Below are 13,739 nucleotides of genomic sequence, written 5' to 3'. Positions count from 1 at the left end.
ATTTTATACTTGAGATTTTTCAAATAGCCACCCTTTGCCTTGATGACAGCTTTGCACACTCTTGGCATTCTCTCAACCAGCTTCACCTGGAATGCTTTTCCAACAGTCTTGAAGGAGTTCCCACATATGCTGAGCACTTGTTGGCTGCTTTTCCTTCACTCTGCGGTCCGACTCATCCCAAACCATCTCAATTTGGTTGAGGTCGAGGGATTATGGAGGCCAGGTCATCTGATGCAGCACTACATCACTCTCCTTCTTGGTAAAATAGCCCTTACACAGCCTGGAGGTGTGTTGGGTCATTGTCCTGTTGAAAAATAAATTATAGTCCCACTAAGCCCAAACCAGATGGGATGGCGTATCGCTGCAGAATGCTGTGGTAGCCATGCTGGTTAAGTGTGCCTTGAATTCTAAATAAATCACAGACAGTGTCACCAGCAAAGCACCCCAACACCATAACACCTCCTCCTCCATGCTTTACGGTGGGAAATACACATGCGGAGATCATCCGTTCACCCACACCACGCCTCTCACAAAGACACGGCGGTTGGAACCAAAAATCTCCAATTTGGACTCCAGACCAAAGGACACATTTCCACCGGTCTAATGTCCATTGCTCGTGTTTCTTGGCCCAAGCAAGTCTCTTCTTCTTATTGGTGTCCTTTAGTAGTGGTATCTTTTCAGCAATTCGACCATGAACGCCTGATTCACACAGTCTCCTCTGAACAGTTGATGTTGAGATGTGTCTGTTACTTGAACTCTGTGAAGCATTTATTTGGGCTGTAATTTCTGAGGCTGGTAACTCTAATGAACTTATTCTCTGCAGCAGAGGTAACTCTGGGTCTTCCATTCCTGTGGCAGTCCTTATGAGAGCCAGTTTCATCATAGCACTTGATGTTTTTTCGACTGCACTTGAAGAAACTTTCAAAGTTCTTGAAATGTTCCGTGTTGACTGACCTTCATGTGTTAAAGTAATTATAGACTGTCGTTTCTCTTTGCTTATTTGAGCTGTTCTTGCCATAATTTGGACTTGGTCTTTTACCAAATAGGGATATCTTCTGTATACCCCCCTATCTTGTCACAACACAACTGATTGGCTCAAACGCAAACTTTTAAGAAGGAACACCTGTTAATTGAAATGCATTCCAGGGGACTACCTCATGAAGTTGGTTGAGAGAATGCATCTGGCCCTTGTATACATCTGGCCCTTCATTGGACACTGTGTTAACAAACCTCCAAATGAGCTTCAATGCCATACAACACTCCTTCAGTAGCCTCCAACTGCTCTTAAACACTAGTAAAACTAAATGCATGCTTTTCAATCGAACGCTGCTGGCACCCACCCACCCGACTAGAATCACCACTCTCGACGGGTCTGACCTAGAGTATGTGGACAACTACAAATACCTAGGTGTCTGGTTAGACTGTAAACTCTCCTTCCAGACTCACATTAAGAATCTCCAATCCAAAGTTAAATCTAGAATCGGCTTCCTATTTCGCAACAAAGCCTCCTTCACTCATGCTGCCAAACATGCCCTCGTAAAACTGACTATCCTACCGATCCTTGACTTCGCCGATGTCATTTACAAAATAGCCTCCAACACTCTACTCAGCAAATTGGATGTAGTCTATCACAGTGCCATCCGTTTTGTCTCCAAAGCCCCATACACTACCCACCACTGTGACCTGTACGCTCTTGTTGGCTGGTCCTCACTACATGTTCGTCGTCAAACCCACTGGCTCCAGGCCATCTATAAATCACTGCTAGGCAAATCCCCGCCTTATCTTAGCTCATTGGTCACCATAGCAGCACCCACCCGTAGTCTGCGCTCCAGCAGGTATATCTCACTGGTCATTCCCAAAGCCAACACCTCCTTTGGCCGCCATTCCTTCCAGTTCTCTGCTGCCAATGACTGGAACGAATTGCAAAAATCTCTGAAGCTGGAGACTCTTATCTCCCTCACTAACTTTAAGCATCAGTTGTCAGAGCACCTTACCGATCACTGCACCTGTACACAGCCCATCTGAAATTAGCCCACCCAACTACCTCATCCCTATATTGTTATTTATTTTGCTCTTTTGCACCCCAGTATCTCTATTTGCACATAATCTCTTGCACATCTAGCATTCCAGTGTTAATACTAATTGTAATTATTTTGCACTATAGCCTATTTATTGCCTTACCTCCATAACTTGCTACATTTGCACACACTGTATATATATTTTCTGTTGTATTTTTGACTTTATGTTTTTTTTTTTATACCCCATATGTAACTCTGTGTTGTTGTTTTTATCGCACTGCTTTGCTTTATCTTGGCAAGGTCGCAGTTGTAAATGAGAACTTGTTCTCAACTGGCTTACCTGGTTAAATAAAGGTGAAAAAAATAAATAAAAAAATGCCAAAAGTGTGCAAAGCTGTCATCAAGGCAAAGGGTGGCTATTTGAAGAATCTCAAATATAAAACATATTTTGATTTTTTAACACTCTTTTGGTTACTACATGATTGCATATGTGTTATTTCATAGTTTTGATGTCTTCACTATTATTCTACAACATAGAAAATAGTAAAAATAAAGAAAAACCCTTGAAAACTTCTGACCGGTAGTGTAAATGAAATTGATTTTAGCGTTGGCAAATGGGAATGATGCTCAAATTGGCTTAGTCTCATAGTGAGAAGCCTATAAAACATAGTTAGCTTCATAAACATATTGTTCGGAATTCTGAAATGTATTGGAATAAATGACCAAACTATAAATCTAGCTAGCCATCTATGGGTAACTGTAGCTAGCTACCTGACAGGAGTGCTAGCTAGCTACGTTAGCATGCTAGGTACATTCATAGCTTTAGGTTGGGTGTTTTTAAGCTCAACTTCAAAATTTCCACCAAGGACATTGCATGTCTCTTCCTCGCTTGGGCAAGGGACATTTAAGGTACACTCGGATGTGACGATGTAAAACGTCATTCAAGGGCTGAGGGTTTAGGGTCGAGGGCTGTCTACTTTGCGTTTGGACTGCAGCCATGGACTCCTCTCTCTCTCCCAGGCTTCCCCATCATTCCTGCCATCACACATGCTGTGGCCCGCGGGCTCTTCTATGATGACAGGTAATGTGTCACAACTCCCTCTGAATAATATGCTACTGTGCATAATAGTGGCAGAGGTTGACAGTGCACTGTACGCTGCATTAGTACACTGCATTAGTATGCTGCATCCTGTCAGTTACAATACTGTAAATACCCAGTAAAGCTCAGAATCTTATTTTACTGTCTCAGTTGAGTTTAGACTTGTCTCTCCTTGTCTCCCAGATGCTGGATCAGTTCAGACACACACCTGCTCTACATCATCCATGGCCCTGTTCATGCTGCCCTGCTGGTTAGTCTGCACTACAAAAACAATAAAAAATATGTAACAAAAACAGAAACCAAAGTGTACAGTGTGCTCAAATTCTATCCCTCCTCCTCTGCTCCTCTCTCTGGCCGTCTCCAGGTGAACCTGTTCTTCCTACTCAACATAGTGCGTGTGCTGATCACCAAGCTGCAGGTGACCCACAGTGCAGAGTCCAATGCCTATATGAAGGCTGTGCGAGCCACTCTAATCCTGATACCTCTGCTGGGAGCCCAGTTCATCCTGGTTCCCTGGAGGCCAGAGGGACGAAAGGCCAGGGCCATCTACGAGTTCATCATGAACATCTTTGCACATTTCCAGGTATGGGTGTTTTTTTATTAAAAGCAAATGTGATATAACCTTTCAACACCCAATATCCACAAGAGATATAAGGCCATTACAGAATGTTTAATCTGGAGGAATGTTCACTGAATAATTATTCCTTTATAGGGACTCCTGGTCGCAATTATATTCTGCTTTTGTAATGCAGAGGTAAGTGCCAGCATTTCTTAAAAGGCTGATGATTACCCTGAGTCTATCTTTTCATTTAGAAATAGAATCATTATGTCATTCAAGAATTCTCTATATATTTGTTTGCCAGTATTTACTGATAAGGTTCAAGCTCGCATTTATGTTGCTCTTAAACCACTCTGTCTTTGGTTCCACAGGTGCAGGCATGTCTTAGGAGGAAATGGGCCCAGACCAAGCTGGTGTGGAAATGGACAGATTCCTACTCCCACTACAACACCAACTCCTCTGTGACTGAGATGAGTCGTGCTACAGTCAGCCTGGAGCTCACCGCTTCTGAGGAGGACACCATCATTAAGCCAGGTGGTAGTGTGCACTACCGAGCCAATGGACAGAGCAACGGCAAGCGCTGCACCACTAGGGAGATGGACACGCCCAGGATCCTGGAGACCACTGACATCTGAGAGCATTGCATTGTCCCTTCCCATAGGCATCATCACGTTATGCTGGTCACAAACAGGCTCACTTAACTCACAGCATGGCCACAGACAATTGGTCAGAGCAGAAAAAGGGGGTCATGACCTCTTGCGTCACCATAAATGTTGGATCACACACACGTGGTAAGAATATCCGCACAAATGTGTACAAGATACACATGCAAGCACAAACACACAACATAACAACACAGACAAAGACACATATACACACATCTGATAATGAATGAGCAGTTTATAGGGTCCAGTTGAAACCTTGCTGACAAGTATTCACCCCAGATGTATATACATTTCACTGTAGCTTCTCACTGTTGCTCATGTTGGCCTTAGACACAAGACATTATGGAACAAATCCAGTGATACAAGGATCCAATGAAGAGGGCTATCTCTGGCAATGTTTGATCTTGGCCTTCAATGCGGATTAGTGTCTGATGTAATCGTTTTCTGTAGGCCTATTGTACCATTTGTACAGTATATAAGCACTCTTATATTTCATTAGTTTATTTCACTCTGACACTCCTTATATTGTTGAAATTTGGATCCGTATTTTTGATGTCACTTTAATGATGTGGAACTTATTATTGAATTGTGTGTTGCATAAGCTTGCCTTTTTAGAACCATGAAATGACTTGGCATAGTTCTGACTGCTGAATGTTGAGTTCTCAGAGGCAAGTAAGATGACTGTGACAGTGAATAAGGCATACAACACAATGAGGAAAAGGGTGTCTGTGTGCTTTGAAACTCTAATGGGAGAACCTATGATTCAGTGATGTGGGGATGCCCTATGTCTGACAACACCCAAGACTCACTTTTTTATCCAGTGTTATTTTCTTACGGTTTTACAAATACAAATCTTGTTTATTGAGTTGCTATGCACAATATATGAAAAATCAAAGAGGATACATGTACTGTGCCTTGCAAAAGTATTCATCCCCCTTGGCGTTTTTCCTATTTTGTTGCATTACAACCTGTAATTTAAATGGATTTTAATTTGGATTTCATGTAATGGAAATACACAAAATAGTCCGAATTGGTGAAGTGAAAAAATAATAATAACTTGTTAAAAAAAGTGGTGCGTGCATATGTATTCACCCCCTTTGCTATGAAGCCCCTAAATAAGATCAGGTGCAACCAATTACCTTCAGAAGTCATATAATTAGTTAAATAAATTCCACCTGTGTGCAATCTAAGTGTCACATGATCTGTCACATGATCTCAGTATATGTACACCTGTTCTGAAAGGCCCCAGAGTCTGCAACACCACTAAGCAAGGGGCGCCACCAAGCAAGCGGCACCATGAAGACCAAGGAGCTCTCCAAACAGGTCAGGGACAAAGTTATGGAGAAGTACAGATCAGGGTTGGGTTATAAAAAAATATCTGAAACTTTGAACATCCCATGGAGCACCATTAAATCCATTATAAAAAAATGGAAAGAATATGGCACCACAACAAACCTGCCAAGAGAGGGCCGACCACCAAAAGTCACGGACCAGACAAGGAGGGCATTAATCAGAGAGGCAACAAAGAGACCAAAGATAACCCTGAAGGAGCTGCAAAGCTCCACAGCGGAGATTGGAGTATCTGTCCATAGGACCACTTTAAGCCATACACTCCACAGAACAGAGTGGCCAGAAGAAAATAAGCAAACACATTTGGTGTTCGCCAAAAGGCATGTGGGAGACTCCCCAAACATATGAAAGAAGGTACTCTGGTCAGATGAGAATAAAATTGAGCTTTTTGGACATCAAGGAAAACTATGTCTGGCGCAAACCCAACACCTCTCATCACCCGAGAACACCATCCCCACAGTGAAGCATGGTGGTGGCAGCATCATGCTGTGGGGATGTTTTTAAATCGGCAGGGACTGGGAAACTAGTCAGAATTGAAGGAATGATGGATGGCGCTAAATACAGGGAAATTCTTGAGGGAAACCTGTTTCAGTCTTCCAGAGATTTGAGACTGGTACGGAGGTTCACCTTCCAGCAGGACAATGACCATAAGCATACTGCTAAAGCAACACTCAAGTGGTTTAAGGGGAAACATTTAAATGTCTTGGAATGGCCTAGTCAAAGCCCAGACCTCAATCCAATTGAGAATCTGTGGTATGACTTAAAGATTGCTGTACACCAGTGGAACCCATCCAACTTGAAGGAGCTGGAGCAGTTTTGCCTTGAAGAATGGGCAAAAATCGCAGTGGCTAGATGTGCCAAGCTTATAGAAACATACCCCAAGAGACTTGCAGCTGTAATTGCTGCAAAAGGTGTCTCTACAAAGTATTGACTTTGGGGGGGGTGAATAGTTATGCATGCTCAAGTTCTGTTTTTTTGTCTTATTTCTTGTTTGTTTCACAATTTCTTGTTTGTTTCTAAGTGGTAGGCATGTTGTGTAAATCAAATGATACAAACCCCCCCAAAATCCATTTTAATTCCAGGTTGTAAGGCAAGAAAATAGGACAAATGCCAAGGGGGGTGAATACTTTCGCAAGCCACTGTATTATACCACTGAGCTGCAGTTGAACTATTTATACTCTGTATATGTGTAGTGGGGAGAATTTACAATGCTGCAGTGTATGAAAAACATTCCACCTTTAACTTCTGAAGAAATGTCGAACTGAATAACACTACTTTATATACCGGTTTAATTTTGTAACAATGGAATTAAAATAAACTTTTATAATTTAGGTTTTTGCTTGAGTTCTTTTCTATTGAATTATTACTTTTTTGTTATGTAGATCTGACTCACTCAGAATGTGATATCTTCAAAGGCAGAGGTATTAAAAGAAATAGACCACCAGGAGTGAAACGCTTTTGTTAAAAACTGACTCACTCACTCTAGTTAATCTTACAAATCGAAAGAGGGAATTTATTGCAAACCATTAAGATTACTATTCAAAAACGGGATGGTATTTTTTCCTGACTCTTTTCATCGTAGGTGCCAGTGGATGAGGGCCTGTTTCAATTATCTTGCTGGAAAAAGTTACCTTTTATGGGCAGATGGTGTTTCTACTCTGTGGCCTAGTTTAGTTAGATTGTATTTGTATTTTTTTGTGGAGAGAAGCCTACAGTGCATACTTGATCACATGAACCTAGCAAATAATGCTGGCTTAAATTGAATGCAGGCCTAATGGCGATTCCCTATGGTACGCCAATGGCACAGGTTCATGAGGCGTCCACATATATAAGCCTAATTGGCTTTCCCAACGTAGGTCTTTAGTTGGGTGATGTTACTATTTATTGCAGATATTGAAGACAATTAAAGTGCAACTTGCATAATAAATAGCCCTACCGTAGGCTGCAACGTGAAGATGGTGCGCTACATAAGCATTTTCCTGTGAGAACCGTATGCTCTCTCCTCTCACCTGGGTTGCTTTCAGTACGACAGAATGGTGTGCAACATTGAATTCAACGGAAATGGTACTGTACTGAACGACTAGTTGAAACATTGTGATTATTGTGGCTAGGGTTGCAAACTTTTGAAGTTTACAAGTAAACTACCAGAATGTTGGTATCTTTCAAGGATTGTACGTATCTATCACAAGACATCTAGTGGCCTTTTTGGGTACTTCAGGTTATCACAGGTGTCTGTAATCATGTCTGGCCCACCGTGTGGCCTTATCACATGTAACATATATTAAATAATAAAATACGATTTAAAAATAAAATATAGAATGACAAAACATTATCCTAAATAGAAACCGTCAACTAAGTGAATACCGTTGGTGTTTAATATGAGGGTTTCAGCATGAAATATCCCTTATATATACAGCCCCCTCCACGTCTGACTGTTCCTGACGATATCGGAACAGAGAAGCCAGCCCAGGTTATCTTAGAATCCTACCCTAGCCCCAGGTATTCTGTCCAAAAATGTTCATTTAATAACAACTGGTCATAGGAAGAGAGTGTCTGGAATACTCTGTTACTGCAGATGCAGCATTTTGTTTCCCATGTCCAAAGTTCTGTATTGGGTCCAATGCTAACGCAGACAAGGCCTTCACCCAAGGTGGGTATTCTAACTGGAAGCATGCTATTGATAGTACCAAAGGAGTCGCTAGGCACGCATCAAGCAAAGAACATTTGAAAAGACAAGGAACTAGCCAAGGTGTTTAGCACCATACCCCACAATGCCACATATACGTCACACAATATTCCAAATGAAATCATAGGGCTTATGAGTGGGGCGTCCACAGCTACATGCAATAACTAATTTTCCACCTTGACAAACGTGTTCAGTCAGCACAGAAGAAGCATGCTACACCTGAGGAAAGCTCAACTAATCCAACTAGCATTTGAGGGGGATCTTACAAGAAGATTTTGGGGAGAATGGAATGATCAATTACTCAGGAAGTTCCACAGTGCATCAACTCTTCTGAAAAGGTAAGAAACAATCTAGCTGGTTGGTTCTTATTAAAATCTTGACGGTATAGCCAGTGGAGTCATTTCAGCAAAGATCTAGGGTATGGAATGGCAAAATTACTTAGAAAGGCCTAGGTTATCAACAGTCTTGTGTGTAGGGATAGGCTACAGATTGCGCGCCAACCTGTCACTTCAAAAGCACTCAATGGTTTCGGAGTCTCGGTATTTGAACTTTATGTTTATTGTGGTATAGTGTGATATAAGCAGAATTCAATATTATTCCAATGCAAGAACCCCCCAAAATTGTGCCCCTTCACCGATTTCAATTGCCCCCTCAGTCACTTTATCCTGGGGCCGGGTCTGCCTTTATCTACTTCACCAGAGTCAGATGAACTCATGGATACCATTTTTATATCTCTGTGTGCAGTTTGCTAGCATGCTAGTAGATACAATAGACTTCCAGTCATTGTGCTAACGCTAGTTAGCATTGGCTCGCAAAGCTACCTCTAACTTCCTTCATACTGGATGCAGAGACATACAAATGGTATCCATGAGTATCATCGCCAAAATCATTGCCAAAATCCCGAAGTATCCCTTTGAAAGCATGTTATATTTAATGAAGTGCACTTTAATATAGACCACATAGAAAATTCAATACATCAGATTTTTTATATAAATAAAGACTTGCTAAAGTGCCAAAATTCAGCATTTTGACATGTCCCTCTGTACTCCCTCTCCCTCTCTGACTTCGAGGAAGATTTTAACCCACTTAATCCCAACATTTCACCATCATTGTAAAGCCGTAGTTATTTTGTTGCTTTGACAAAGTCATTTTTTGAAGATTATTACTTATTTCATGTGATTAGTGATTAATCTAATCACATGAAATGTCTGTCCCTCATTGTAAGGTCAACCCTGTTATGTGAACTGAACTCTCGTTTTAATATGGTGAAACTATTTTTATTTATTTTTTATTCAAAAGAAACATTGAACATATAATAGTAAAATCATAGTGTAAAAGCAGGTGAGCTGTTTCTACTCTATTTGGCAATTTTCTGGTGTTTTCTGGTGGAAAACTGAGTGGGTCGAGCATAACATGCCAACCCTGTTACCCATTGATAGACAGGTTAGAAATGTTTTAACAATTTCATTTTTTGGTGAAGCTGCACTAGGGTCGGACAGCATTCCTGTGTAGATTAAGACACCTCGGAGCCAGTGCAAGATATATCTCGGAAAACGTACCTCAATCCAGGGATGAGAAATGCATTGTACTCCGAATTGTCCCATTATCCCAACTGTTGCACTGAGAAGATTGAACGACTGAGAAGATTGAACGAATGTGCTGTCATTCAATCTTCTTGGTGTAACAGTTGGGATAATGGGACAATTCGGAGTACAATGCATTTCTCATCCCTGGATTGAGGTACGTTTTCCGAGACATATCTCGCGCCGGCTCCGAGGTGTCTTAATCTACACAGGAATGCTGTCCGACCCTAGTGCAGCTGTTAGCAAGGGGGTCAGATCTGCTGGCTAAATAGCAGTAAGCCATATCAAAGATTATGCATGCGAACAAGCTAGATAGCTAGCTTAGCTCTTCCATGCTAAATTTGCACTGCAAATGTGAATAGATAGCTATGCAAGATAGAGTTGTTATACGAATTAAAATGAGTCTGAACTAAAATACTGTAGGCTATTTCTATACAAAATATGAATATCATGATGCCAGTGCACATATGGGTACATGCCAATCATCATGTCTATAATAAATGAACAATGGTTTCTGCAGGCCAGGCATAACCAGTGCAATGACATAAATGCTGTAAACCCAAAGCTCCATGTTTGAAGTGAGGTGTGAAAGTGATTGAATCCATTATTCATCATCCTATTTCCTCTCTAGGGCACAGTAGCAGGCTATGCCTATAGGCCATTGCAAAACACACACACCAATAACTTTTCAGAATAGGCCTGCCAGTGATGGTACGTGCTGTCCCTGTAGCACACACCTAAGTGCCATTGCTCCTATATCTGGCAAGTGTTGCCATTAACAATATAAATATTATATCAGCTTTGAAGTGAATGTTAGCAATGGAAGAATAGTCAAACAAACTCAGAGAACACGCCATTTCACAGTTAGTTGAGCTCCAAGCTGTTTATGAGTGCACACACTCTCTGGCCCTCAGAGAGACAATGGAAAACAAGGCACCTCACTCAATGTTTTTGTCATGACTATAATAGGTAACACAACCTGCAAACCTGCCCTTATACCACCATTACCATGGGATCACTCTCTGCAGGGTTGGATAAAAGCAGATGTTTCCGGTTTTTAGGGATACAGTATTTTCCCCTAAAAAAACAGATGTGGGGACTCCACTCAGGTGTCTTTTTACGCCTGCTACGTTAGGTTACCATGGGATTGACCAGTGCTCAAGGACAACATTTGATGAGTCCCATTTGGGTAGCTTTAGATTAGCTGGGTTGACCAGACAGATATTGATCCAATTGCAGCAATAGCCTATCTGTCTGGTCAACCAGGCTAGGGCAGCTTATTATAGGGCCCATGCTTCAGCCTTTATGGGACCCCAACTCAAAATATTGTCTGGATGCCCATCAGTCAGCATTAAGAAATTAGGTAAACAGAATCCTTTCAAATCTATGTTGCCCTAGATAATCAGGTTGTGTTATAGTAAGTGTCTTGTTTGGGAATATCTCAATCATAGCAGCTTGTTGGGTTAAATGTGGAAGACACATTTCAGTTGAATGCATTCAGTTGTATAACTGAATAGGTATCCCACTTTCCCTTTCCCTTGTTTCCTATGACTATAAATGAGTCTGAGTCTAGGTTACTACCACCAGAGAGCGCTAGAGCTTAAAGATTTACTCACAGCATCCATCCAGCATGTTCTTGTTATGACAGGATGATCTTCAACTCTGTCATGTGTCATACTAGAAAACACTAACAGTTGTGTCAATTTAGAGGGTTATAATAGCATCATTTTATCTCACTCCATCCACATAAATTAGAAGAGAACATTTTGTCCTATGGAAAAATGAGACAGAGACTAGAAGATGAGCATGGCACTAAAATGGATTAAGGATACATTACCTTGATGGACGAGGGCATACCGCCGAAGGCTTACCATGTACACCGTCATGACAATCCTCCTATACTTGTGTGCGTGCGGTGTGCGTGTCCATACCACCCAAACGTATTTAACCTCTTCACAATCCACCATCAAGGTCAACCACATTCTGATATTTTTTTCCACTAATTCGTCTTTTGACCAATCAGATCAGTGCTGAAAAACATCTTGATGTGAAAAGATCTGATGTGATTGGTCAAAAGTTAAATAAGTGGAAAAATATCAGAATTGGGCTGCCTACTTTATGTAAACGCAGCCACGGAAGTAGCAACGTGACCAGAAATCAATTACTGCATGTCTCTGTCAATTTGAATCTTTACAGGAGACATCTACAGTCTTCATAACATATAGATATTTACTATCACCTGTGCATCAGAGGTGTTGAATATAACTTTTTAGATGGAACATGTTAACATGTAAAATATTTCTAAATTGAGGATGCAAATTTGACTAATGAAGCCATTTACCTGAGATGATCCTTAATCCAGACTATCAAGACCCTGATGAGTGTTAATCAACATTTTTGCCTAATTGGCACCTCCTACTAGACCCTTTGCTAATCTTCATTTCCAACCCGTCATCGGGATGCTGGACATGTTAAGTGTGTATTGGTACTGTGTCCTCTCATCCATTTGATTAACCAGAACAGAGCTGTCTTGACCTGCCTCCACAGCTGACACCTTGGAATCCCAGGGCTCTTACAAAGCCCTCAGACTCACAATAAGACAATCAGACACGGCAAACCAATTCCACAATGGACCATAAGCAGATGACATAGGCTGCGTTTAGACAGGCAGCCCAATTCTGATATTTTCTCCAATAATTGGTCTTTTGACCAATCACATCAGGTCTTTTCACATCAGCTCTTTTTCAGAGCTGATCTGGTTGCTCAAACGACCAATTAGTGAAAAAAGATCAGAATTGGGCTTCCTGTCTAAACGCAGCCATAGAAACACAGTGTTTACATTTGCAGGATGAATGGCTTTCTGTCAGAAACCTTCAGGTCTATTCCCAAGGTATACATTTATTTGTAGTGAAGACTTTTATATTTATTTAATGTACTTAGACATACACTTACTGTAGATTAATCACACGTCAGTGAACTGCCAGCGACTAACAATGTCCTTAGACAAGGCCATGCAACTGTAATTGCTGTCCAGAGAATCTCAAATTGGGATGGAGCTTCATAAAGAGTTCATGTTCAAATTGCGGATGGTAATGAATGATGTACTTTTTCATTCCCCTCTCTCCTCCCTCTCGTTCTCTCTCCCTTTCTCTCTCTCTCTCTCTCTGGCCACACCTCAATAGAGCAAACAAAAACAATCATTTTTGTGGGATTTTGGTACAGGGAACAGTTTGTGGACTTAGAATGTTAGCTATGTCAAGTCAGGTCGAGAGCAAACGCAACAGCTTTACAGATTTATTGCAAGCCAGGCTTCAGGAATGAATGAGGAGTATTTGTGTTGCATAGTCTCAATAGTGCTCTTGTCAAATATACCATGCCTATGTGGCCAGCGGGGTGTGAGGATGCATATCTATTTTCATCATGGGTGAATCGGTCATGGTGATGTATACCTGGAGGACTTCATAGGCCTTTGAGCCCTTTCTTGCTTCTGTACGGTGTCATGAGGTGGAGATAATATGGTATCAGATTCAGCTGGATTTATTGTTTGTTTGTTGTTGACATTGTAATCTCATCCTTTGAGTAAGTGGCCATTGTGCATTTGGCTCTTGTTTCATCTAGCCTTTTGTAAATAGTGAATTGTAACAAGAGACACACTATAGTCTCTATAGAGAATCAAAGGTGTAGTACAAGAAAGAAAGAGACCATTTCACACACATTTGAACGAATTAAGAGAATTTGCAAACACGATCATGTTTGACAGATATGTCTACCAAGGAACT

General features: G+C 41.2%; 1 protein-coding gene across 1 annotated transcript in view; it reads left to right on the top strand.

Moving 5' to 3' along the window:
- LOC311147353 (calcitonin gene-related peptide type 1 receptor-like) overlaps positions 1-6,424 on the top strand; it is a 41,736-nt gene extending 35,312 nt beyond the window's left edge. The window contains exons 10-14 of the mRNA XM_084184039.1: positions 3,039-3,099; positions 3,301-3,367; positions 3,482-3,700; positions 3,830-3,871; positions 4,048-6,424. Of these exons, the coding sequence (XP_084040165.1) occupies positions 3,039-3,099; positions 3,301-3,367; positions 3,482-3,700; positions 3,830-3,871; positions 4,048-4,311 (653 nt within the window). The 3' untranslated portion in view covers positions 4,312-6,424. The remainder of the gene's footprint in view (positions 1-3,038; positions 3,100-3,300; positions 3,368-3,481; positions 3,701-3,829; positions 3,872-4,047) is intronic.
- The last annotated feature ends 7,315 nt before the right edge of the window (positions 6,425-13,739 follow it).

This window comes from Coregonus lavaretus (assembly GCF_964263955.1).
Source record: "Coregonus lavaretus genome assembly, chromosome: 20".
Classification (NCBI taxonomy): domain Eukaryota; kingdom Metazoa; phylum Chordata; class Actinopteri; order Salmoniformes; family Salmonidae; genus Coregonus; species Coregonus lavaretus.
This window is presented reverse-complemented; position numbering and strand designations above follow the sequence as displayed.